Source organism: Dermochelys coriacea, chromosome 1 (genome assembly GCF_009764565.3).
Source record: "Dermochelys coriacea isolate rDerCor1 chromosome 1, rDerCor1.pri.v4, whole genome shotgun sequence".
Lineage (NCBI taxonomy): Eukaryota > Metazoa > Chordata > Testudines > Dermochelyidae > Dermochelys > Dermochelys coriacea.
The window spans coordinates 93,450,319-93,476,348 of NC_050068.2; the positions used below are offsets into that span (position 1 = coordinate 93,450,319).

The 26,030-nt window shown below is 42.0% G+C and overlaps 1 protein-coding gene across 1 annotated transcript in view; it reads left to right on the forward strand.

Annotated features, from left to right (window-relative positions):
- The window catches only part of GPC5 (glypican 5), a 580,092-nt gene that overhangs the window by 209,361 nt on the left and 344,701 nt on the right, over positions 1 to 26,030 (forward strand). Inside the window, 1 exon segment of the mRNA XM_038390981.2 lies at positions 17,569 to 17,694. Coding sequence (XP_038246909.2) covers positions 17,569 to 17,694 — 126 coding nt within the window.

The following is a 26,030-nucleotide window of genomic DNA, read 5'->3' on the forward strand; positions in this document are numbered from 1 at the left end:
ATGCCTGATGGGGCAAAAAACATTGTCATGGGTGGTTCTGGGTATATGTCGTCAGGCCCCCATTTCCTCCCTCCCTCTGTGAAAGCAACAGCAGACAATCGTTTTGCAACTTTTTTCATGTGTTACCCATGCAGACGCCATACCACGGCAAGCATGGAGCCCGTGGAGCCCGCTCAGCTCACCGTCACAGTACGTCTCTTGGGTGCTGGCAGACCTGGGACTGCATTGCTATACAGCAGCAGCTCATTGCCTTGTGGCAGCAGACAGCGCAGTACAACTGGTAGCTGTCCTCGTTGTCTCCTGGGTGCTCTGGCCGGCCTTGGTCAGGGGCGCCTGGGCAGACATGGGTGCTCCTGGCGGACCTCGATAAAGTCTGTCAGGGATGCCTGCATATTAATGGGAGTGATTCAGGTCATTCTCTTCTTTAAGTTTTGTCTAATGGAGATTCAGTCCTGCCTGGAATATTGGCAGAGGGATAGCTCTCCCAACCAGCAGCACCGTCTGCTGCCAGCCTACCCCTCCCTCCCTCCATGAAAGCAACGGGCAACAATTGTTTTGCACCTTTTTCTGTGCGGGTGCTATATTGCTGTCAGCATCATCATCCACCTGCCACTTCCGCTGCCACTCTGCTCTCCTGTTCACGCCATACCAAGGCAAGCATGGAGCCCGCTCAGATCACTGCGGCAGTTGTGACTGCTCTAAACACCACACACATTATCATGCAGCATATGCAGAACCAGAACCTGCAAAAGCAGGCACGGAGGCGACGGCAGCGCGGTGAGGAGAGTGATGAGGACATGGACACAGACTTCTCTCAAAGTACACGCCCCGGCTATTTGGCCATCCTGGTGGCAATGGGGCAGGCTCATGCCATGGAACACCGATTCTGAACCCAGGAAACAAGGACAGACTGGTGGGACCGCATAGTGTTGCAGGTCTGGGATGATTCCCAATGGCTGTGAAACTTTCGTATGCGTAAGGGCGTTTCCATGGAACTTTGTGACTTGCTTTCCCCTGCCCTGAAGTGCCAGAATACCAAGATGAGAGCAGCCCTCACAGTTCACAAGCGAGTGGCAATAGCACCCTGGAAGCTTGCAATGCCAGACAGCTACTGGTCAGTCGGGAATCAATTTGGAGTGGGCAAATCTACTGTGGGGGCTTCTGTGATGCAAGTAGCCAATGCGATCACTGAGCTGCTGCTATCAAGGGTAGTAACTCTGGAAAATGTGCAGGTCATAGTGGATGGCTTTGCTGCAATGGGATTCCCTAACTGTGGTGGGGCGATAGATGGAACACATATCCCTATCTTGGGACCGGGCCACCAACGCAGCCAGTATATAAACTGAAAGGGGTACTTTTCAATCGTGCTGTGAGCACTGGTGGATCACAAGGGATGTTTCACCAATATCAACGTTGGATGGCTGGGAAAGGTACATGACACTCACATCTTTAGGAACTCTGGTCTGTGGGAATGGCTGCAGCAAGGGACTTACTTTCCAGATCAGAAAATAACCGTTGGGGATGTTGAAATGCCTATAGTTATCCTTGGGGGACCCAGCCTAGCCCTTAATGCCATGGCTCATGAAGCCTTACACATGCACCCTGGACAGTAGTCAGGAGCTGTTCAACTATAGGCTGAGCAAGTGCAGAATGGTGGTAGAATGTGCATTTGGACTTTTAAAAGCATGCTGGTGCAGTTTACTGACTCGGTTACACGTCAGCGAAACCAATATTCCCCTTGTGGAGGACACAGCAAGCAGTAATAACAATCTCTGTGAGAGTAAGGGGGAGATGTTTATGGCAGGATGGGAGGTTAAGGCAAATCGCCTGGCCTCTGATTACTCACAGCCAGACACCAGAGTAGTTAGAAGAGCACAGCAGGGTGCGCTGCACATCAGAGAAGCTTTGAAAACCAGTTTCATGACTGGCCAGACTACAGTGTGACAGTTCTGTTTGTTTTTTGATGAAAACCCGCCCCCTTGATTCTCTCTACTTCCCTGTAAGCCAACCGCCCTCCCCTCCCCTCTTAGATCACCGCTTGCAGAGGCAATAAAGAATTGCATCCGATGAAGTGAGCTGTAGCTCACAAAAGCTTATGCTCAAATAAACTTGTTAGTCTCTAAGGTGCCACAAGTACTCCTTTTCTTTTTTGCGAATACAGACTAACATGGCTGCTACTCTGAAACCTGAAAGTAATTGTTGTTTCAAATTCATGTATGCTTTATTAATTCGTCACACATATTGGGGGGTAACTGCCAAGGTAGCCCGGGAGGGGTGGGGGGAGGAGGGAAGCACCAGGTGGGGTGTGGGAGGATGGAAGGACAAGACCACACTGCACTTCAAAACTTATTGAATGCCAGCTTTCTGTTTCCTGGACAGTCCTCTGGGGTGGAGTGGTTGAGTGACTGGAACCCCCCCCCCCCGCGTTCTTGGGTATCTGGGAGAGGACGCTATGGAACTTGGGGAGGAGGGCGGTAGGTTACACAGGGGCTGCAGTGGTGGTCTGTGCTCCTGCTGCCTTTCCTGCACTCAACCATACGCCAGAGCATATCAGTTTGATCCTCCAATAGCCTCAGCATTGAATCCTGCCTCCTCTCATCACGCTGACACCACCTCTCCTCTCGCTCGTCCCTCCTGTCCTCTCGCTCATCCCTCCTGTCCTCGCGTTCATTTTGTGCTTTCCTGGACTCTGACATTGTCTCCCTCAACGCATTGTGCTGGGCTCTTTCAGCATGGGATGCCTGCATGAGCTCAGAGAACATTTCATCGCAAGTGCGTTTTTTTTCGGCTTCTAATTTTTGATAGCCTCTGGGACGGAGATGATAGGGGGAGAGTTGAAACATTTGCAGCTGCAGGAGGGGAAAAAAGAGAGATTAGTCTTTAAAAAGAAACATTATAGAGAACAATGGGTAGACTCTTTCATGGTGAACCAAGTTGTTAACATTACATAGCATGTGTGGTTTCTTTACAAGGTCGCATTTTGCCTCTTATATTGAGGGCCTGCTGGTATGGTGTGAGAGATCACACACGCAAGGCTGGCGGGCAACAGAATTCAGCTTGCAGGCAGCCATAGTAAGCCACAGTCTTTTGGCTTCTTTAACGTTCCTAATGTTTTCAAACAGTAGCACCCTCACATACCAAGCACCCGTTGGGTTGGCCATTTAAAATGGGTTGGCCATTTAAAAGGAGGGGCTGTGATTTTCTGTTTAACATGCGGCACAAACCCAGCTAACTCTCCCTCCACCCCAATTCTCTGGGATGATCACTTCACCCCTCCCCCGACCATATGGCTAACAGCGGGGATGATTTCTGTTCAGCCACAGGCAAACAGCCCAGCAGGAATGGCCACCTCTGAATGTCCCCTTAATAAAATTCCCCTATTTCAACCAGGTGACCATGAATGATATCACTCTCTTGAGGATAACACAGAGAGATAAAGAACAGATGTTGCTTGAATGCCAGAAAATACTGGAACCATGCTGCCATGCTTTTTTATGCAATGATTCCAGACTACGTGCTGCTGGACTGCCGTGGTAAAGTGTCCTGCCATGGAAGACAGAATAAGGCTGCCCTCCCCAGAAACCTTTTGCAAAGCTTTGGGAGTACATCCAGGAGAGCTTCATTGAGATGTCCCTGGGGATTTCCGCTCCATCCCCATACACGTTAACAGACTTTTCCAGTAGCTATACTGGCCGCAAATGAATCCCAAGTCTTCAGGGCAAATTAATCATTAAACACGCTTGCTTTTAAACCTTGTATTGTATTTATGAAAGTACACTCACCAGAGATCCCTTCTCTGCCTTCTAGGTCCGGGAGCCGGCTTTTGGTGGGTTGGGAGGGTGCTAGATCCAGGGTGAGAAACAGTTGCTGGCTGTTGGGGAAAATGGTTTCTATGCTTGCTTGCTGTGCTTCAACCTCCTCCTCTTCATCTTCCTTGTCCACAAAATCTGCATCCCTGTTGCGTGAGAGTCCATTGACAGAATCAACGCACAGGGCTGGGGTAGTTGTAGGGGCACCCCCTAGAATGGCATGCAGCTCATCATAGAAGCGGCATGTCTTGGGCTCTGATCCGGAGCAGCCGTTTGCCTCTTTGGTTTTTTGGTAGGCTTGCCTGAGCTCCTTAAGTTTCACATGGCCTTTCTGCTGGTCCCTGTTATAGCCTTTGTCCTCCATGTCCTTAGAGATTTTTTTCAAATATTTTGGCATTTTGTCTTTTGGAATGGAGTTCTGATGGCACAGATTTGTGTCCCCATACAACAATCAGATCCAGTACCTCCCATTCAGTTCACGCTGGAGCTCTTTTGCGATTCTGGGACTGCATGGTCACCTCTGTGATGAGCTCTGCATGGCCACCTGTGCTGAAGAGCTCTGCATGGTCACCTGTGCTGATCAGCTCACCACGCTGGCCAAACAGGAAATGAAATTCAAAAGTTTGTGGGGCTTTTCCTGTCTACTTGGCTAGTGCATCTGAGTTGAGAGTGCTGTCCAGAGCGGTCACAATAGAGCACTCTGGGATAGCTCCCGGAGGCCAATACTGTCAAATTGTGTCAACACTACCCCAGATTCGACCCAGTGAGGTTGATTTCAGCACTAATCCACTCATTGGGGAGGAATACAGAAACTGGTTTTTCCTTAAAGTCGGAAAAAATGGCTCTGTAGTGTGGACAGGTGCAGGGCTAAACGATCTAATGCTGCTAAATCCGACCTAAACTCGTAGTGTAGACCAGGACTAATAGAAGTAGGCTGTTATCTTCTGTGGACAAATTCCAAGAGGAAGACAGAACTTTTTATGGGTTACACGACTATTTGTGATCCAAAAGTGGAATATTGAGTACCAGGATTCTATTTCTGGCAGAGTGGTGTAGTCTAGGGGCTGTGGTTACAGATAATATTACCAAGCACATAGATTAGACACTTTTTTTCTGAAACGCACTATGACAAAGTGCATGCAATTTGGTTCAGCCATATTAGTTGCCTGGGTTCTTTTACCAGCTTTGCCTGAAATGACCTTGTACTGTCACTTGTATGTAAATTGGAGGAATGGTAACTTCTTGCATCCTAGGGTAAGCATGATGGGCCTTGGTAAATTTTAAGGGTTGTAAAATATTCACAATCTTAACACAAATCAGTAGAAATGAAATTTAGGGAATAGCCTGCCATAGCAGATCAGACCTATGGTTCACCTACCTAGGTATCCCATCTCTGAGAGCAGCCAGATGCTTCACAGTATAGTGCAAGAAACCCCACATTAGGCAGGTGAAACCAGATCTGTTTATCTGCTGGCTCCCATCCCAGGACATCTTTCCCTAGGCTTCAATGGTTCTCATCCTCCCATAATCCTATATACAGGCAGATATGACATGAATCTATGTATATGGCAGCTCTATCTTCAACAAGAAATCTTCTAATTTTTATTTACTTAGCTAATATATTTGCTTACCAAGTATTTCCATCAGTCAATGAAATTCCTTTTGCCATTTGATTAGGACTCACCAGATGGGTCTTGCTTGTTCATTTTATTCCATTCCGTTTTACCCCATCCCCTATTTTTAAGGGACAATGGTAGTTTTGTTCTCATCTTCTTAAAGAAGCAATTCCACTTCTTTTTTTCTTGATTCTTTAAATTAAATCCAAACCAGTTCATACTTGGACAAAGTTTAAGTTTAAGAATTTTAATGATAATCCTAATGTTCTAGCATGAGAAAATTAAGCAATGTGATACATTTCCATTATAGCACAGGTGAAATTAGAGACAGAATTTCTAATATTGTTGATGGAGAACTGCATACCTAATTATCCCTCCCACAGCACTGTAAATGTGAAGATTTGATATGCTTCATTTTTTTTATCAGTTGTAAATAACTCGATATTTTATGGTATTACATGAAGCAGAATTAAACTACCATAAAGTTTGTGTGTGGTGCTAATTGCAATTTAACTGCATAGTCATTACAAGATATTTTAATTAACACAATCATCATACTGTGGCATACAAACTGTGCATAATAGCATGCTGACTATATGACAATAGGGTTGACTGAACTGTGAGAATTGGAATTCTACCAGTTTTTGAGATTTTCCCCCCATCCTAAATATTCTGCAGTATTTGTTTAAGCAAATTCAGTCCAAAAACATGAAAACACTTATGGTTTTAATCTTGTTTAGTTTAATTTCTGTAGAAGATTTTATCCCTCCCCCTTCTTCCACATACCTGAGATATTTCATTCCCTCTTTGAGATCTTTCCTTACAAATTTGTAAATCCCTACACTCATCAGAGATCTAAATTCTAACTTTCCCCTCTCTACCAGAATACAGGGCTGGTTCTAGAGTTCCATTACTGGGGTGGGGGTGGAGGCAAGTGGGTGTTTGTCAGCTTTTGGATGTTACTATTTAAAAAAACAAACAACATTCCACGGGCTAGTTAGACTCCTGGAAAATATTGGATTATATGATTTAAAAAAATTAAAATGTAGCTACTGTGTCAGTATTTTGCTGTTTTGTAGACTCTCCAATCTCCTGCTGATCCGCTGCTTAAAATGGCATGTACATATTTTGGACTTTCTGATAATAATTTGGCAGCCCCTTGAAGATTTTTTGGAAGGGGGGGAAATATCTCCCCCATAACCTCCCCCCATCACCTAGCCTGCCAGGATATGTTTAAGGAAAATGGAATGCAGGCCAAGGTGGCACCTGCAGGCAGGGGCAGTGCGCAGAGCGCCTGGCTTCTCCACCTAGCAGCCACAGGGACACGCCAGCCACTTCCAGGAGCTGCGGGGAGCCAAGGCAGTCAAGGAGCCAGCCTTAGCCCCACTGCACTGCTGTCTGGGAACTGCCTGAGGTAAGCACTGCCTGGCTGGAGCCTGTGTCCTGATCCCTCATGCACACCAACCCTTGCCCCAGCCCTGCATCCCCTCCCACACCCTTACACCCTCCCAGAGCCCACACCCCTGCCCCAGCCCTGAGCCCCCATCCCAGAGCCTGCACCCCGCACCTCCTCCCACACCCCAACTCCCTGCCCCAGTCTTAAGCTCCCTCCTGCACCCCAAACCTCTTATTCCTGGAACCACTCCAGAGCCCACACTCCCAGTCAGAGCGTGTACGCCCTCCCTCACTCCAACACCCAGCCTGAGCCTGCTCCCACACTCCGAACCCCCTCGGCCCCAGCCCAGACCCCCTCCTGGACCTGAAAACCCTCATCCCCGGCCCCACCCCAGAGCCTGCACCCCCAGTGGAGTCCTCAATCCCCTCCTGCACCCCAACTCCATGCTCCAGCCCAGAGCCCCCTCTTGCACCCTGAAACCTTCATTTCTGGCCCCACCCTGGAGCCTGCACCCCCAGCCCAGTGAGTGTGAGTGAGGGTGGAGGAGAGCGAGTGACGGCGGGAGAGGGGACGGAGTGAGTGGGGGGCAGGGCTTTTGAGACGCGGCAGGGCAGGGACAGGGCGTTAGAGAAGGGGCTGGGCAGGGGTGTTTGGTTTTGTGCAATTATAAAGTTGGCAAACCTAAGTAGGACCTTGAGCATCAGAGACTGCAAGAAGCTTCCAGTAGCTAAGAATATCATCAAATGGCATGCTGTTGCATAGAGCAGGCACTCATGTCAACATAAGCAATGTACCAGGCAGGTATTTAGGAGTTGGTCCACTCAATGTTGAAAGTCAATGGGGACTTAGGCTCCCCAAGTCAGTTAGGCATTGCAACTTTGAGCAGAGTGATGCCAAAATACCTTTAAAATCTGGACCTAAGAAACTTTCATAAGCGCCAGTGAGGTTTATCTTTCAGCTGTGTGAGATTCTATCATTAATATTAAGTGAGTTGTTCAGCTTTTTTATTTATTGTTACTGATTATTCATAGACTTCATAGATACTAAGGTGCAGAAGGGGACCATTCTGATCATCTAGTCCGACCCTCCTGCACAGCGCAGGCCACAGAATCTCACCCACCCACTCCTATGAAAAACCTCACCATGTCTGAGCTATTGAAGTCCCTAAATCATGGTTCAAAGACTTCAAGGAGCAGAGAAGCCTCCCCTCAAGTAACCATGCCCCATGCTACAGAGGAAGGCGAAAACCTCCAGGGCCTCTCCCCAATCTTGCCCTGGAGGAAAATTCCTTCCCGACCCCAAATATGGCAATCAGCTAAACCCTGAGCATATGGGCAAGATTCACCAGCCAGATACCCAGGAAAGAATTTTCTATAGTAACTCAGATCCCATCCATCTAATATCCCATCTCAGGGGATTTGGCCTATTTACCCTGAATATTTAAAGATCAATTACTTACCAAAATCCCATTATCCCATCATACCATCTCCTCCATAAACTTATCGAGTAGAATCTTAAAGCCAGAGAGATCTTTTGCCCCCACTGCTTCCCTTGGAAGGCTATTCCAAAACTTCACTCCTCTGATGGTTAAAAACCTTTGTCTGATTTCAAGTCTAAACTTCCTGATGGCCAGTTTATACCCATTTGTTCTTGTGTCCACATTGGTGCTGAGCTGAAATAATTCCTCTCCCTCTCCTGTATTTATCCCTCTGATATATTTATAGAGAGCAATCATATCTCCCCTTAACCTTCTTTTAGTTAGGCTAAACAAGCCAAGCTCCTTAAGTCTCCTTTCATAAGACAAGTTTTCCATTCCTCGGATCATCCTAGTAGCCCTTCTCTGTACCTGCTCCAGTTTGAATTCATCCTTTTTAAACATGGGAGACCAGAACTGCACACAGTATTCTAGGTGAGGTCTCACCAGTGCCTTGTATAATGGTACTAAAACCTCCTTATCCCTACTGGAAATGCCTCTCCTGATGCATCCCAAAACTGCATTAGCTTTTTTCACAGCCATATCACATTGGCAGCTCATAGTCATCCTATGATCAACCAATACTCCAAGGTCCTTCTGCTCTTCCGTTACTTCTAATTGATGCGTCCCCAACTTATAGCTAAAATTCTTGTTATTAATCCCTAAAAGCATAACCTTACACTTCTCACTATTAAATTTCATCCTATTACTATTACTCCAGTTTACAAGGTAATCCAGATCCTCCTGTATAATATCCCGATCCTTCTCCGAATTGGCAATACCTCCCAGCTTTGTATCATCTGCAAACTTTATTAGCACACTCCCACTTTTTGTGTCAAGGTCAGTAATAAAAAGATTAAATAAGATTGGTCCCAAAACCGATCCCTGAGGAACTCCACTGGTAACCTCCCTCCAACCTGACAGTTCGCCTTTCAGTAGGACCCGTTGCAGTCTCCCGTTTAACCAATTCCTTATCCACCTTTTGATGTTCATATTGATCCCCATCTTCTTCAATTTAACTAATAATTCCCCATGTGGCACGGTATCAAATGCCTTACTGAAATCGAGGTAAATTAGATCCACTGCATTTCCTTTATCTAAAAAATCTGTTACTTTTTCAAAAAAGGAGATTAGGTTGGTTTGGCACGATCTACCTTTTGTAAAACCATGTTGTATTTTGTCCCATTTACCATTGACTTCAATGTCCTTAACTAATTTCTCCTTCAAAATTTTTTCCAGGACCTTGCATACTACAGATGTCAAACTAACTGGCCTGTAGTTACCCGGATCACTTTTTTTTCCTTTCTTAAAAATAGGAACTATATTAGCAATTCTCCAATCATTCGGTACTATTCCTGAGTTTACAATTCATTAAAAATTCTTGCTAATGGGCTTGCAATTTCAGGTGCCAATTCCTTTAATATTCTTGGATGAAGATTATCTGGGCCCCCCGATTTGTCCCATTAGCTGTTTCAGTTTCGCTTCTACCTCTGATATGGTAATATCTACCTCTATCTCCTCCTTCCCCATTGTCATGCTACCATTATCCCCAAGATCCTCTTTAGCCTTATTAAAGACTGAGGCAAAGTATTTGTTAGATATTGGGCCATGCCTAGATTATCTTTAACCTCCACTCCCTCCTCAGTGTTCAGCGGCTCTCACTTCTTCCTTAGTTTTCTTCTTATTTATATGGCTATAGAACCTTTTACTATTGGTTTTAATTCCCTTTGCAAGGTCCAACTCTACTCGACTTTTAGCCTGTCTCACTTGATCCCTACATGTTCTGACCTCAATTAGGTAGCTTTCCTTGCTGATCCCTCCCATCTTCCACTCCCTGTATGCTTTCTGCTTCTTCTTAATCACCTCTCTAAGATGCTTGCTCATCCAGCTTGGTCTACAACTCCTTCCTATGAATTTTTTCCCCTTTCTTGGGATACAGGCTTCCGATAGCTTCTGCAGCTTTGATTTAAAGTAATCCCAGGCCTCCTCTACCTTTAGATCCATAAGTTTTTCAGTCCAATCCACTTCCCTAACTAATTTCCTTAATTTTTGAAAGTCAGCCCTTTTGAAATCAAAAACCCTAGTTGCAGATTTATTTTTGTTAATCCTTCCATTTAGTTTGAACTGAATTAGCTCATGATCACTTGAGCCAAGATTGTCCCCTACAACCATTTCTTCTATGAGGTCCTCGCTACTCACCAAAATTAAATCTAAAATGGCATCCCCTCTAGTCGGTTCAGCAACTATTTGATGAAGGAATCCATCAGCTATCGCATCTAGGAAAATCTGAGCCCTATTATTATTACTAGCACTGGTCCTCCAGTCTATATCTGAGAAGTTAAAGTCTCCCATGATCACGCAGTTTCCATTAGTATTTACTTTATTAAAGACATTAAAAAGGGCTCTATCCATATCCAAATTAGATCCCAGAGGTCTATAGCACACCCCAAGCACTATCGTAGGAGAGGCTTTACTAGTTTTCTTCCCCAATGTAATTTTTGCCCAGACGGACTCTGTCTTATCCATTGCATCGCTTCTTATTTCTTTACATTCTACCTCATCATTGATATACAATGCTACTCCACCCCCTTTATCTTTGTTTCTGTCTTTCCTAAAGAGCACATACTCTTCAATACCTGTAGTCCAGTCATGACTACTATTCCACCATGTTTCTGTTATCCCTATGATATCTGGTTTCACTTCCTGCACCAGTAGCTCTAGTTCCTCCATTTTGTTACCTAGACTCCTCGCATTGGTGTACAAACATCTTAATTTTTGCTGTTTGGCCTCGCTCACATTTTGTACCCTATTAGGCACAGTCATTCTACATCCAGTATAACCTATTAGACTAGTATCCACACCGCCCTCACTCCTTATATACATTCTCCTACCCACGGCTGTATCCATTCTTACTTCATCTTCTTCCCTCTCAATGCTAAAATCTGGCGTGGAGATTTTCTGGACATCTCCCATCCATCTCCCCCCAATTCCTAGTTTAAAGCTCTCTTTATCAGTTGTGCCAGCCTCGATCCTAGAAGTCTATTTCCTTCCCTACTGAGATGAAGTCCATCCTGAGAGAACTGACCTCTGTCCGTGAATGCCTCCCAGTGGTCATACATCCCAAAGCCCTCCTTATAGCACCACTGCCTAAGCCATCTGTTGACAGTCATAATCTTGTCAGACCTTTGTTGCCCTTCTCTAGGAACAGGAAGGATCCCGCTAAAGATCACCTGAGCCTCAATTTCCTTAAGCGTCTTCCCCAGCCTAGCATAGTCTCCCTTAATACTTTCCAGCGAGAATCTAGCCGTATCATTTGTTCCCACATGAAGGATAATTAGGGGATTCTTTCCCGCTCCCTTTAGGATCCTTTTCAACCTCAGGTCTACATCCCGTATCTTAGCACCCGGAAGACAGCACACCCTTCTATTCTCAGGATCAGCTCTAGTTACAGGCCTGTCTATCTTCTCAATAAAGAGTCCCCGATCACATAGACCTGCCTTTTCCTGGTGACAGTGCTATTCTCCAGTGTCTCCCCTGTTCTCTCTGGCTGCAAGTTCTTTCCATTCCTATTTTCCCTTACAATCTTCTTCAACCCATTATTGAATGCTGGCATAATGCAGTAGAAACATTTTCTAGAATATGTCTGTTTTCAGTTTTTATATCTATAAAATTTTTCCATTGTTTTGAAATAAATTTGTTTCTAAAGTAGTCAGTTCATGTGGTATTTTTTTATTCTGTTTGTCTATGGAACAGTTAGGCAGTTGAGGATATATTTATTTTTTTAAAGGAAGTTTCAAAGCTCACGAAAGCTTATGCTCTAATAAATTTGTTAGTATCCTCCTGGGTACTATTGGCTACTTGTAGAGCAGCTGAGACAGTTCATTTTCATTGTCTTCAGCTGCTTTTTGCAGACTGCAACTGAGGGCAGAAGTTTCACCCATTATGGCTAGTATTGGATCAATGTCCAAGGTATCATTAATAACAGGTATTTTAAAATCTTTACTAGTGTTGTAGTTTCCTAGCATGTAGTTTGCAAATGGATTTTGAGATGAAATCTTACATTTAAAATGTGCATTGTTATCTCTGCTGAAATATTTCTTACTGTTAACACTAGATAATAATTTAGACAGCTGATATCCAAGACAATATTTTCTAACAATCGGTGGCTGCAGGAATAAAGCAAATATTTCTGTGCTTTTGATACCGAATAATCCTGAGGTAAATAAAGCATAATTTACTAATTATAAAACTGAATATTAACATATTTTCTAAACAATTTGCTTATATCTTTACCACTAAACATGTATAGCAGCTACATGTTACAGAGTGATGAGGGACTAAAACAGTCAAAAATGAACATTTCCACAGCTTTTTCAAATAAACAGATAAGCAAGGTCTGTAGCTTCTGCTCACTACGATTACACATTTGTGTTCAGCTGCCTATAATGATATCTTATCTAGAAAAAGATGATTCAAATATTGACATTTAAACCCTATGCCCTTCTGCCAGTTTTGGTGAGACATCTAGAGAGGTTGAAATCCATTATTATTTTTGTATTAAGTGACGCTTTGCCTCAGAACATATTTACTAATACACTGAAAAATTGTTCTTTCTCAACAATTTGTCAAAAATACACTAAAAGCTGTGTACATTTCCATTTCTGTGTTGTGCATGGATTGATTGTGGTGCATTTGCTATTATATAACAATTATGTCAGTGAAGCCAGACACTCATTGTGCTCTGGAATGAACTCACACAGAAGAATGATTAAGACAAAACCACCACATCACTCAGGGGCGAACACTTTTGACAGAATGAAAAGTACTCTGACCTCTCAGTCCTCATGCTCAAAGGAATCCTGCACAACACCTTCGAAAGATGAGTCTGGGATCTTAGGCCAGGTATATACTACAGAATTAGTCAACATAACTTAAGTTGACTTATCATAAACTGCTGTAATTAAATCGCTTGTGCGTGTTCACACAACATCCCTTGTGTCAGCGAAGCGCTTCCACAGTTGGTGCACTCACACCAACAAAGAGAGCAGTGCATCATAGGTAGCTATCCCAGTGTACAAATTGCCATCTTCTGCTGCTAGCAGTTCTGTGAATGTATCGCAGTACATCATGGGGGCGGGCTTACCATCCCATGATGCAATTTTTTCTCTCTCATTATTCTTTGGGATTCCAACTACGTTTTGTGCGGTTTTTCAGCTGCCCCTGTAAACTTTGTGCTTGTCATCTCTGCCTGAAAACATGGATCTGTGCTGCTCTCCAGTCTTGTGATGAGTCTTATGAACACAACACTGCTGATCCTGCAGTATTTTATGAGCTGTGAATCTGTTCAGGAATCCATGGTCCCTGCCCTACTGTGTGTCATGGAAAGAAACAATTTAAGATTGATGTTGGCATTCACAGAGCAGCTGCACATGGTGGACTGTCACTGTTGGGCTCAGGGGTCCTTCTGTTGCTTCTGGATTCCCCAAATGTTAACCTATATTATCTCTTTCTGCAAGGTGAAAGGAGCGGGCCCGCCCTAGTGAAATTGCCAAGGTTTACCAGAGATTTCTGTATGCCTTTCAGGAAACCTTTTAGAACAGACTAGATCTGTTCTCCCTTGGGAGAAAATGGATACATTGCTCAATCCTTTGCTCAAAAGATTGACACCCAGGCAGTTATTTTCCAAAACAAAGTGTTTTCTTTATTTATCTTTAATTAATCTTCCCTAGTACAGTTAATCTAAACCTGAATTAAAATATAAACATAAATCCCTTAGCACAGGTATACAAGTTAAAGTACCCAAGACTGTAATGTCATGCAGTTGAAAAGGCTCAAGGGATTATGTTCTGCACATGTTGATCAGTCATATGTCGGACACAGACAGCAATCTTAATAAACTCTAAGCTTTATACATAGTAAGTAACATGAACATACTCATCACAGACACTCATCTTTATTATCCCAAGCATACACATTCATTAACCATATTTCTATTCTATGACTAGCATGCTTATTCTCTATAGTCTTCTTCCATCTGCTATGTCTTAAGGATCCTTTTCTTCTCTGTCCCAGCATCCTGTGGCTATTGCCGTCACTCTGTGGTTGCCTCTGCTGCAGGTTCTGATTTCTTTGCTCTTTTAGGTTTCTTCTGATCTCTTCTGGGTCTTCTTCTCCTGCTCCTATCTTGACTAACTTTTGCCTGCCTGCTCTCTGCCTTATGTACAGTTTTTGGCCTGTTCTGATTGGCTTATTTTTCAATCCTACTATTAGCATATCTATCCTCCAATCACCTTCAGACCACCTCCGATTGGTCCGTATTTATAGACCTGCTAAATCTATGGTGACCTTCACATGTTTTTGGACTGAGTATGCCTGACTTACCCTTCATTACAGTTTTGGAGTGACCTTTACCTAACGTCAGCCCATATTTGTCCAGCTACACACCAGTCATAGGCTGAACTGCTTGGAACACTGACTGTCCTTGGCTGTACCCAACATTGATTCCACACTTAAAATGACCAGACTTTTAAACTATAAAACATCACCTTATTTCTTTAATATATACTATTTGTTAACTTATGCATCTTAATATTATTTTCTACTGCTGCTTCCCAATTTCCTACCTATTTAGTTAATTTTATTTCAGTTTCTCCCCTCTTTTTCAGTTAATGGTGGCAAATCAGTGTTTTTCAATGCTGTGCTTGGAAATAAAATAGAACAGCTCAACATCCTTTGTATTAGACTTAGGAAACAAGCACTGAGTGGTGGGATCCAATTGTGATGCAGGTATGGAATACTGAGCAGTGGCTGAAGAATGTTCGGATGCGCAAAGCCACCTTTTTTGAACTGTGTGTGGAGCTTATCCCTATCCTGAGGCACAAAGACCCCAAAATGAGAGCTGCCTTCACAATGGAAAAGTGTGTGGCAGTAGCTATGTCTAAGTTCACAACTCCAGACTGCTACCAGTCAGTTGCAAATCAATTTGGAGTTGGGAAGTCTGCCATGAGTACTTACTGGAGCTCCCCTTCCCTGCTTCAGGCACGCCAGAGCTGGACTGCTGGAAGTAGAGTCAAAAAAAGGTCCTGGCTTCTCATGCCACCGGATGTCCCTCTCACCTATCCCCCATCCTTCTCCAACTCAACCTCCTTATCCACCACTTCATTCATGGGGTTAACTCTGGGGCTACTGGAGACAATGGCCAGTGAAGTATCCATGGGGCTTTTGGCCGTGGAGGTGGGGTCACCACCGAGGATGGCTTGCAGCTCCTTGTAAAAGTGGCATGTTTTCAGTGCCACACCAGAATGAGAGTTGGCCTCCCTTATTTTCTGGTATACCTGCCTCAGCTCCTTGATCTTAGCACAGCACTGCTGCATGTCTCTTTCATGCCCCTTCTCCTCCATGCCAAAAGCAATCTGCTTGTAAGTCTAATGGTCCTACAGCTGGATCAGAGCTGTGATTGCACAGACTCTTCTCCCCACAGACCCAATGGATCCAGCAGCTTTGGAGTACTCCAGGTGGGAGCTCATTTGCTGTGGGAAGCTGCCATGGTCAGCTGGGGAGATTCTATGTAGCTTCTCCACATCGAGCAAACAGGAAGTAGAATTTCAAAAATTCCTGGGGCTTTAAAGGAGGAGCGCATGCCTCTGTAGCTGGCTGAAGGGCAGTGGAGTTGAAACTGATGACTAGAGTGGTTATGATGGTCCTTGTGATACACCAAGAGGCCACTTAGGGCAACGTAAGTAAGTGCTATGTCTACACTGACACTGCGGTGCTCTAACTTCGTTGCAAAAAGCTCTGTGCTGCTGGTCAAGGTGGTTTTATGATCTCAGCATAGCAGGGGAGTTAAATTGGTGGGAGGAACAATGCAGTGTGTACACCTCCATTGTTTTGTTGACAAAACTGTGTTGTGTAGGCAAGACCTAAAATTAATAACTTTGCTAGACACTAAAAATCATGGTCTTAATAAACATTCTGGATTTATGGCTTATTACAACCAATCTGAACCCACTAACCCCCTTTTTTGTGTATGACTGCAGAGGTGTTAAAAGACCATTTCACCTTGAATGGTCTCAGAATATGTGTTAACTACTTATGCTAAACAATCTGTTCCACTTTGTGACACTCTGAGTACCTTTCCCAGACCTGAAGAAGAGCTCTGTGTAGCTTGAAAGTTTCTCTCTTTCAGCAGCAGAAGTTGGTTCAATAAAAGATATTATTTCATCTACCCTGTATCTTTAGATAAAAATGTTGTTTTTTAAATGACTGACTATATAAAACACTTTCATTTGTTTAATTTCAAATGGATAGCACTTAATAGAACTTATTCTTCATACTCTTTTTAAGCATCATGTTGTTCAAGCATACAACATTTGTAGCATAATTTTGTCGGTCTCCAACCACCATGCAGAAGTTAACAGAGTGATGCTTGTTGGTTTGCAGGGCAGTGAGTATTGCACTGATGACTTTCTGCATATCTGTAGGTCATAGATAATCCTACATATTGTGAAATGTTGAATCATAATAAATACATATTTATATTTTCACATCAGGTATAGGTCTTCCATTGTGAGATTTTCATTACACTAGCAAATAGTTTATAAAAATGAATATCATAGTCCAGTTACCAATTAAGTCCAGTAATTTAATAGGTATTTATTGTTTTATTTCAGTATAGAATCTGTCCCCAATTCTAGGCACCTTGACAATTATTTAAAATAAATACATAAAATAATACTCCAACAGCATAACGTGCCACAAAAATTGAAATAAATTACCCAAATAGTGATTTAAACAGCCAAAAAATACCATCTCTACCCTAAACCTGTCTTACCCAAAACTTCATCTGCCCCATGAACCACAACCAATAGATAGTCTTTGTATAATAGTTTGAAGTCAGTAAAGAGGTACTGGATATTCATTACTTCTGAAAATCAGGCCACTTATGTAGGTAGCTAAGTACTGGAGTTAGAAGCCTACCTTTAGACATACATTTTTGGAAATATTAGCTTATTGGTACACATGTAGTGTTGCCTCCCATAGCAGTCATCTGTGATTTGGTTTGACTTTCACTGACTGAATAGTCTTTTTTTTTTTCAAAGCAACTAATATATCTAAACAGGATATTGATGAATTGATTAATAAATGAGAGCCAATAGACAGAGTGACAAAAAGTGGCACATTCTTTGATTTCTTGTAACAATGTGGCAGTTTGATTGCTCATTATTATTAATTGATTATGTTAATTATTTTACCTGTGTTTGTTTGTTTTGGTAGAGAATTTATGAACAGTCTACGGCTGTACAAGACATTCAATGGAGGTCTGGCTGATCAGCTGTGTATCAATGAGTTCGCAGCTGCTGATGGACTAGCATGTTGGAATGGTGAAGATGTTGTAAAAAGGTACTTTTTCATTCTGTGATCTATAAGAGCACTTTTATATATTTTTCAGTTATTTTTTCTCCAAAATTCTTTCCTGATGGAGTAACATTAAATATTATTGTCTCCCCGCGCGCTGTTCCTCAGACGTTCTTGTCAACTGATGGAAATGCCCCACCTTGATTATCACTACGAAAGTTTTTTTCCCCTCCGCTCTCCTGCTGGTAATAGCTCACCTTATCTGATCAGTCTTGTTACAGTGTGTATGATTACATGCATTGTTTCATGTTCTCTGTGTATTAAATCTTCCCACTGTTTTCCACTGAATGCATCTGAGGAAGTGACCTGTAACTCACGAAAGCTTATGGTCAAATAAATTTGTTAGTCTCTAAGGTGCCACAAGTCCTCCTTTTCTTTTTATTAAATATTTGTACTTTGGTTAAGAACCATTGCTTCAGGAAAATCTTCCCCTCTATCAAGCTTAAAATCTAAAATCTGTCCACATCTGTTTTGAGAAAATATGAAGCTTAGTGATCCTCCAACATTTTGAGCTACCCATTTCTGAAGCTCACCTAGCTGGCTATTGAGAAAAGGTAGGTTTAACATTTGCAAAATTAAGTCAGAGGCAGGGGAACAGGATTTTTGTTTGAGAATGTGAAAGTTCAAAGCTGGTATGTTTAAATGTTCCCTTTAGTATTAACAGCATGGCAACAAACTTCTGCCATTCCCTTTAGTATTAACAGCAAGGCAACAAACTTCATTTAAAACTTTATCTGACTGTAAGGAATAAAATAATCCTTAATGAATGTGGTTTCTCATGAGAATGCTAAAAGTTAAGATGCTAAGATAAACTGTTTTAAAGGTGAAACAAATAAATTATTGAACAGTGGCTTGGGAGCAGTCATTCACTAGCAATGTTACAGAACTGATCTTAGCAAACTACCAACCTCCTGGAAGTAAATCTTTGGAACCAATATATTTCATAGTTCACAAAACAAAAGCATTTTGGATGAGAAGAAGGTTTTCGGGAAGCTATAGTTAATTACTTGTGCTCTATTCTTTCAGTTCCCAAAACAGGCATAATTTTGAACAGAAATTATTGCGGGGGACATTGGGGCTGTAGCACTAGCTAATTCATTATAACTAATGTTTGTCAGTATCTTCTGTTTTTAATACCAAGCTGAGCTAGTACAAAGCGGAGTGACATTCTCTTTTTATCTATATATCCAAAGTGTATATGTGATGTCTTGTTCAGGTCACCCAGAACGGTGTTACCACTCTTCTTCAGTAAGAGTGAGCTTTGCTGTTGCTAAGCTGCATGTCAGCATCCTGACACATGAGCATGTCTGTCTTGCCAGCAAACTCCTCAGGACTATGACAGTCCCAACCTTGACTTGCAGGTAACAGTCAGTGAGCTCCAATTCCTGCATTCCCCAGATACGTCTTTCTACAGTGTCCAGGCCTCTCACTGGATGTTCACAGACATTATTAAGTTCTCTGCCTCCAAAGAGATGGAGGACTCACCAGCCTGTTAGCTCAGCTGAGGACATTACCCTTCAGTTTAATAACACTGAGAAGGTTTTGTAATAAAACAAACATAAGTTTATTAACAAAGGACAAATATTTAAGTAGTAATAAGTAAGAACAGAAGACACATATGTTTATCAGTAAAACAACACAAAACACACTTTCTAGTGACTAAAACTTAACTTGAGCAAGTTACAGGCTTTGTCTAAGCAGGCTTCTCATCTATAATCAGTTCCAGCTACTCTTCATTTTCAGGGCAAAAGGGTCCACTTTTTATGAGCTCAAAGGGCTCCCCACCTTTGTCCCTAGGTGATGGATGCCAAAATGGCTCTCTCTTTCTGCTTATATTTCCCAAAGTCTGTTGTCTCTGTTTCAAGAAGAGTCAGGAAGTCTTCTTGGGAGTGTTCAGGCACCATCCCCTGCTGTGAGTGTTAAGTGGTCTTCTCGCATGTTTGTTTAGCTTGGTGGCTTCATTTACCTTACATGTAGATGTACTTTTCATTGTCTTCTGAGGTATTACCTGGTTCCATTTACATTGGGGACACAGGAAAATACGTGAAACAACATTCCTTTGTCTAAAACAGGCTGGACTGCCTGCTTGCAAAACACCTTTAATTTCCAGCACACATCTATAATCCTTTGTAGAGCACCTGTATGTGCATCATGCAACAGTAGTAATGACAAGTGTGTTATAAGTGTGCATATTATAATGGACATGATACCTTTTAGATTTAGATTATGATAACAGTGTGTTGGTGCAATGTGTGTGTCAGGCCTGATGTGAGTTATGGTATGTCCTCTGCCAGTTTTCATTGAGGGGACCTCCCGCCTCCAGGTCACATTATAAGACAGTAGGAAGTCAGAGAGATAATTGATAATGTGGGGTGTACTCTACAGTACTTGTATCTTTAAATATGCTGCAGAGGAGCATTAGGGAGAAGTCTAGAAGGTGAGGGTTGTCAACCCTACTTAATCGACAAAGAGGGTTGGTAGTGGATCCCAGGCCTTCCCATTCCACTAGGCTCTGGTCCAGGACCTTGTAAGGGTTACCAAATATCCAGTACCCAAGGGTGCCTTAAGGCTGCCTGCCTGGGCATCTTCCTACCACCCACTCTCTTGTCAAAATCTTGCAGTCTGTTGCAAAGTAGTGAGAGAAAAGGTACCAACTGAACCTTCAGCCCCCCTGGGCTTGGCAGCCTCTTCCTCTCCAGTTTCTGCATTGCCCTTCCTCAGGAGTGATTAGGCTTGGCTCTTTCTCTGCCTTGTCTGGTTCCCTCTTAAGCTCTGCCTACAGCCGGAGCATGGTGTACAGGTGCAGCTGGAGGGTGTCACTTGGGCACAGAGTTGCTCCTAATCCCATCAGTTCTAGTGCTGGGTTTATACATCCTGTCAAACACCCCTTTCTAGAAAACACACTCATGCTTAAATTTACTTGCATGACTAGTCTCACTGCTTACAATGGGACTACTGTGCTTGCAGGATTGAAGCATCGGAGCTTGTTGAGGTCAATTGGAGTTTTTCTCCCAAATCTTCACAAAAATCATCTTTGCTACAACATAAATATTTGCCTTCTGTCTCCAGGTTCCATCCCAACCCTGCCTCCTGTGTCTTTTGTCCTCCTCTTGCTCTTCAAAGGAAGTATAAGCGATTCAATCAAATTTATGAATGCGGATGTGAAATGAGAAATGTTATACTACTTAAAGATTTATCAGTGGCTGAATTTTGATGTCATTACTTTATACTGCTTATTGTTTTACCCTTAGTATTACTTACACATCCCCACTCCCAAATGTAATCAAGTATTATAGAAATAGATAGAAGATAGAAAAACCTTTTTAGTTTCCATGGTTCAAACCTAAAGTTACAGATTTCACCAAAGACTTTGGAACTCCATCTCTCACATTATCTGATTAGTTTAAATGTGGGTGCTGTTTGATCCTGATTTAGCTTTTTCACTATAGCTTGGTTTATTTTTTTGTTTGTTTTGCATTGCTTTTTGTTAAGCTTGACTGTAAGTTTTAGACTCAAATTACTGGAAAAACTGACTGTGCTACGTACACAATATTGAAAGAATGAAAGAATGCTGACTTTAATTGAAGGGAGCAGGATTCTCTGGTTCATTCATCATGTCAGCAAATATTGACTGTCTGTCCTGTTGATTCACTGAAGCATGAAGCCTCAGCTTGTTATAGGCCCTGATTAAGGAGTCCGTCACTATTCCACAAAGCATTTAAGCACACGGGATCAAGGGGCAAGAGGGAGAAAAGGTGATCCCCTATATGCTGCATGTCTGGAGGATATAGTTAAAACTGAGCTTTTTTATGATTTTATTGCAAATACCACTTGTTTTAGGGCAATGACTTGACAAAGGATGCAAATTCCAAGGGTCTATTCGCAATAAATGTTATGCCCCCATTTTTTTTTTGTAGAACAGGTTTCCAGTATCCTGACTTGTTCACAAAAAAGTAACTAGGTTGAAGAAACTTCGCATGGAGAAGCAGAGGGAGTAGATTCCCAGCAGAGAGACAAAAGAGAAACAAAAGGTTTTATTATAATCGCATCTTCCTCCCAACTTCATCCACAGCTCAGGCTACTTATTAACTTGTATTAAAAATTCTGGTAGGCATTGTATTTTATTTCACAAAGTTAGTTTCATTGAAGTGAAAATGCATCTACAGTGCATAATAGAGGTGAGTAGAATGTAGAAACTGGAGAAAGACTAGATGATTTTCCCATCTGTGGTGAATATGAGCCCTGCTTATAGTACTGCTGAACTATCCCTGCTTCATATAACTTTCAGTTGGCTCAGAACTTCTTCTTTTGGAATGCACCAAATGTAATCAAAATGTATGTAATTTAAAATAATATGTGACAAGGGCGAATGCTGCGGCAGATCACTCCATAAGGGGTTTATCCTATCTTCCTGCCTCCACTTAGGATCAAAGTCAATTCTACTTTGAGACTCTTCATTTCTCATTGACTTCAACTGCTTATGTCTAGGCTGAATTTGACTCTTTGTGTATGAGCCCACAATACCTAAACTGAATGGGCCAGATTCATACCTGGTGTTCATCTCCACTGACTTCAGTGGATAAGTGTGCATGTGTGTACACACATGCTATCAGTAGACCAGGTTGGAATGGAAGTCAGGCCTAGTGGTCAGAGTCCGAATGCTAGTGCCATAGGTTGAGACAGACTTGGAGTCAGGAATCAGAGCTGAGGTTGGAGCCAGGTTACCAGGAGTCAGAAAAAGGCAGGAGCAGGGCTGGTTCTGAGTCAGGAACAAGGCTGGATCATGACGGGAACAACACTGCGGTTCAGGATGGAATCTGGCCTGCAGCTGTGGAAGAGCTAAGCTGGAGCAATGCTTGGAGAGATGAGCACAGAGAGGCAGAGAGTCTATGGGTGCGTGCGTTGAGCAGCCAGAAAGCTGCTGCTGATGGGGTTAAGACTGGCCTGCTGCCTTCCTCAACCTGATCCTATTATTTTTTTACAGTTTGGGACAAAAAAAATGTTAAGTACATCAGAAGCAGGAAGCCTGACAAACAATCAATGGGGCCACTGGACGACCAAGGTACTAAAGGAGTACTCAAGGAAGCTAATGCCATTGCAGAGAAGCTAAATAAATTTTTTGCATTGGTTTTCACTGCCGAGGATGTGAGAAAGATTCCCATAACTTACATATTCCTCTTAGGTGACAAATCTGAGGAACTGTCCAATATTGAGGTATCAATAGCGGAGGTTTTAGAAAAAGGCTGAAGGACCTCAAATATGAAATTGCAGAACTACTAATCATGGTGTGAACCTATCACTTAAATCAGTTTCTGAACCAGATGTCTGGAGGATAGCTAGTGTAACACAAATTTTTTTAAAAGGCTATGAGGTGATGCTGACAATTACAGGCTGGTAAGCCTAACATCAGTACCAGGCAAATTGGTTGAAACTATAGTAAAGAACAAAATTATCAGGCACACAGATGGACACAATTTGTAGGAGAAGAGTCAACATGCCTTTTGTGAAGAGAAATCATGTCCACCAATCTATTAGAATACTTTTTAGGGGGTCAACACACATGTGGATAGGGTGAACCACTGGACTTGGACTTTCAGACAGCCTTTGACAAAGTTCCTGAGCAGAGGCTCTTAAACAAAGTAAGCAGACATGGGACAAAAGGGAAGGTCCTCTCATGGATCAGTCACTGGTTAAAAGATAAGAAGTTAAGGGTAGGAATAAATGGTCAATTTTCACAGTGGAGAGAGATGAATAGTGGGGTCTCCCAGGGATCTGTGTTGGTACCTGTGCTGCTTAACATATCCAGAAATGATCTGGAAGAAGGGGTAAACAGTGAGCTGCAAAGTTTGCAGACAGTTATGTCCAAAGGCAAACCGTGAAGAGTTACAAAGGGATCTCACAAAACTTGGTGACGGAGCAACAAAATGGCAGCTGAAATTCATTGTTGATAAATGCAAAGTAATGCACATTGGAAAAGATAATCCCAATTACAAATACAAAATAATGGGGTCTAAATAAGCTGTTACCACTCAAGAAAGAGGTCTTGGAGTCACTGTGGATCATTCTCTGAAAACATCTGCTCAGTGTGCACTGGCAGTCAAAAAGCTAACAAGTTAGGAACCATTAGGGAAGGGATAGATAATAGAGTAAATATCATAATTCCACTAAATAAATCTATGGTATGCTCACACCTTGAGTACTGCATTCATTTCTGGCCATCCCATCTCAAAAAGATATGTTTAAAATTGGAAAAGGTACAGAGAAGATGAAATGAGAAAATGACTAGTTTCAGAGTAGCAGCCGTGTTAGTCTGTATTTCACAAAAAAGAAAAGGAGTACTTGTGGCACCTTAGAGGACTAACAAATTTATTTGAGCATAAGCTTTCGTGAGCTACAGCTCACTTCATCGGATGCATTTGGTGGAATGCAATCACTTTCAATGATCTCCCCACTGTATTTTCCACCAAATGCATCCGATGAAGTGAGCTGTAGCTCACGAAAGCTTATGCTCAATAAATTTGTTAGTCTCTAAGGTGCCACAAGTACTCCTTTTCTTTTTTTTTTAAATGACTAGGGGTATGAAAACAGCTTCCATATGAGAAGAATTAAAAAGACCAGGACTTTGCATCTTGGAAAAGAGATGTCTAAGGGTGGATATGATGAGGTCTATATTCTATAAAATCATGAATGGTGTAGAGAAAGTGAATAAGGAATTGTTGTTATTTACACCTTTATATAACACAAGAAACAGGGGTCACCCAATTAAATTAATAGGCAGCAGGTTTAAAACAAACATAAGGCAATACTTGTTCACACAATGCACAGTCTATCTATGGAACTCTTTGCCAAGGGATGATGTGAAGGCCAAAAATATAACTGCATTAAAAATGAATTAGATAAGCTCATGGAGGATAGGGCCATCAATGGCTATTAGTAAAAATGGTTAGGGATTCAACCTCATGGTCTGGGACGTCCCTAGGCCTTTTGACTGGCAGATGCTGGGGACTGGACAACAGACGATGGATCACTCAAAATTGCCCTGTTCTGTTCATTCCCTCTGAAGCATCTGGCACTAGTCACTGTTGGAAGACAGGATATTGGGCTAAATGGACCATTGATCTGACCCAGTATGACCTTTCTTGTGTGTTTCTATAATATATAACAATTTGCTTGATTCTAAAACTAACAACCCAAAGCATGGTCAAGTAATTGTATCAAAAATGAAGAATGTTCCTTTTAAATCATAATCAAGGGAAGATCATAGGAATTCATCTGAGTGGTGGGGACTAGAAGAAAAAGAGGAAGAAAGATGACCAGCAAAATACTGGGATTTGTAGTCTTTTCCTTCTGCTTTGGTGCACACTCAGTCCTGATGCCATGTTTTTAGGTCTGTCAATCGATTCAAAAAATTAATCATGAGTTTAAAATAATTCATCATGATTAATCACAGTTTTAAATCACACTGTTAAACAAGAATAGAATACCATTTAAATTTATTATAAATATTTTGGATGTTTTTCTACATTTTCAAACTATATTGATTTAAATTACAACGCAGAATATAAGTTTCGAGTGTTCATTTTATATTATTTTTATTACAATATTTACTCTGTAAAAGATTAAAAAAAAGTGCAATCTAGAAATTGAAGCATGAAGGAGCATATGAATGTTAAGCATATCTAGCATGTAAACATCTTGCAGCGCCAGTTACAACAGTGCCATGCCAGCACCTGTTCTCACTTTCAAGAGACATTGTAAATAAGAAGCAGACAGAATTATCTCTGGTAAATGGAAACAAAAGAAGAAGGACTGAGTGAACTTGTAGGTTCTAAAGTTTTAAATTGTTTTGTTTCTGAGGGAGTTATGTAACAAAAACAAATCTATGTTTGTAAGTTGCACTTTCACGCATAAGAGATTGCACTACAGTAGTTGTCCAAGGTGAATAGAAAAATACTATTCTTTCTTTTGTTTGTCTTTCGTGCAGTGCAAATTTGTAATTGAAAATAAAAATATAAAGTGAGCACTGTACACTTTGTGTTCTGTGTTGTAATTTAAATCAATATATTTGAAACTGTAGAAAAATCCAAAAATATGTATAATAAATTTAAATTGGTATTCTGTTATTGTTTAATACTGCGATTAAAAGTTTGATGAATCGTGATTAATATTTTTAATCAAGTTAATTTGTTTTGAATTCGTCACTTGGGTTAACTGCGATTAGTTGACAGCCCTACTCATTTTGTAAACTGTCTATTATTTAGCGCCTTTGTTTTTTAGTTAGATCCTTTATTTGTGGAGTGTTTTCCTCCTATACTCTACAC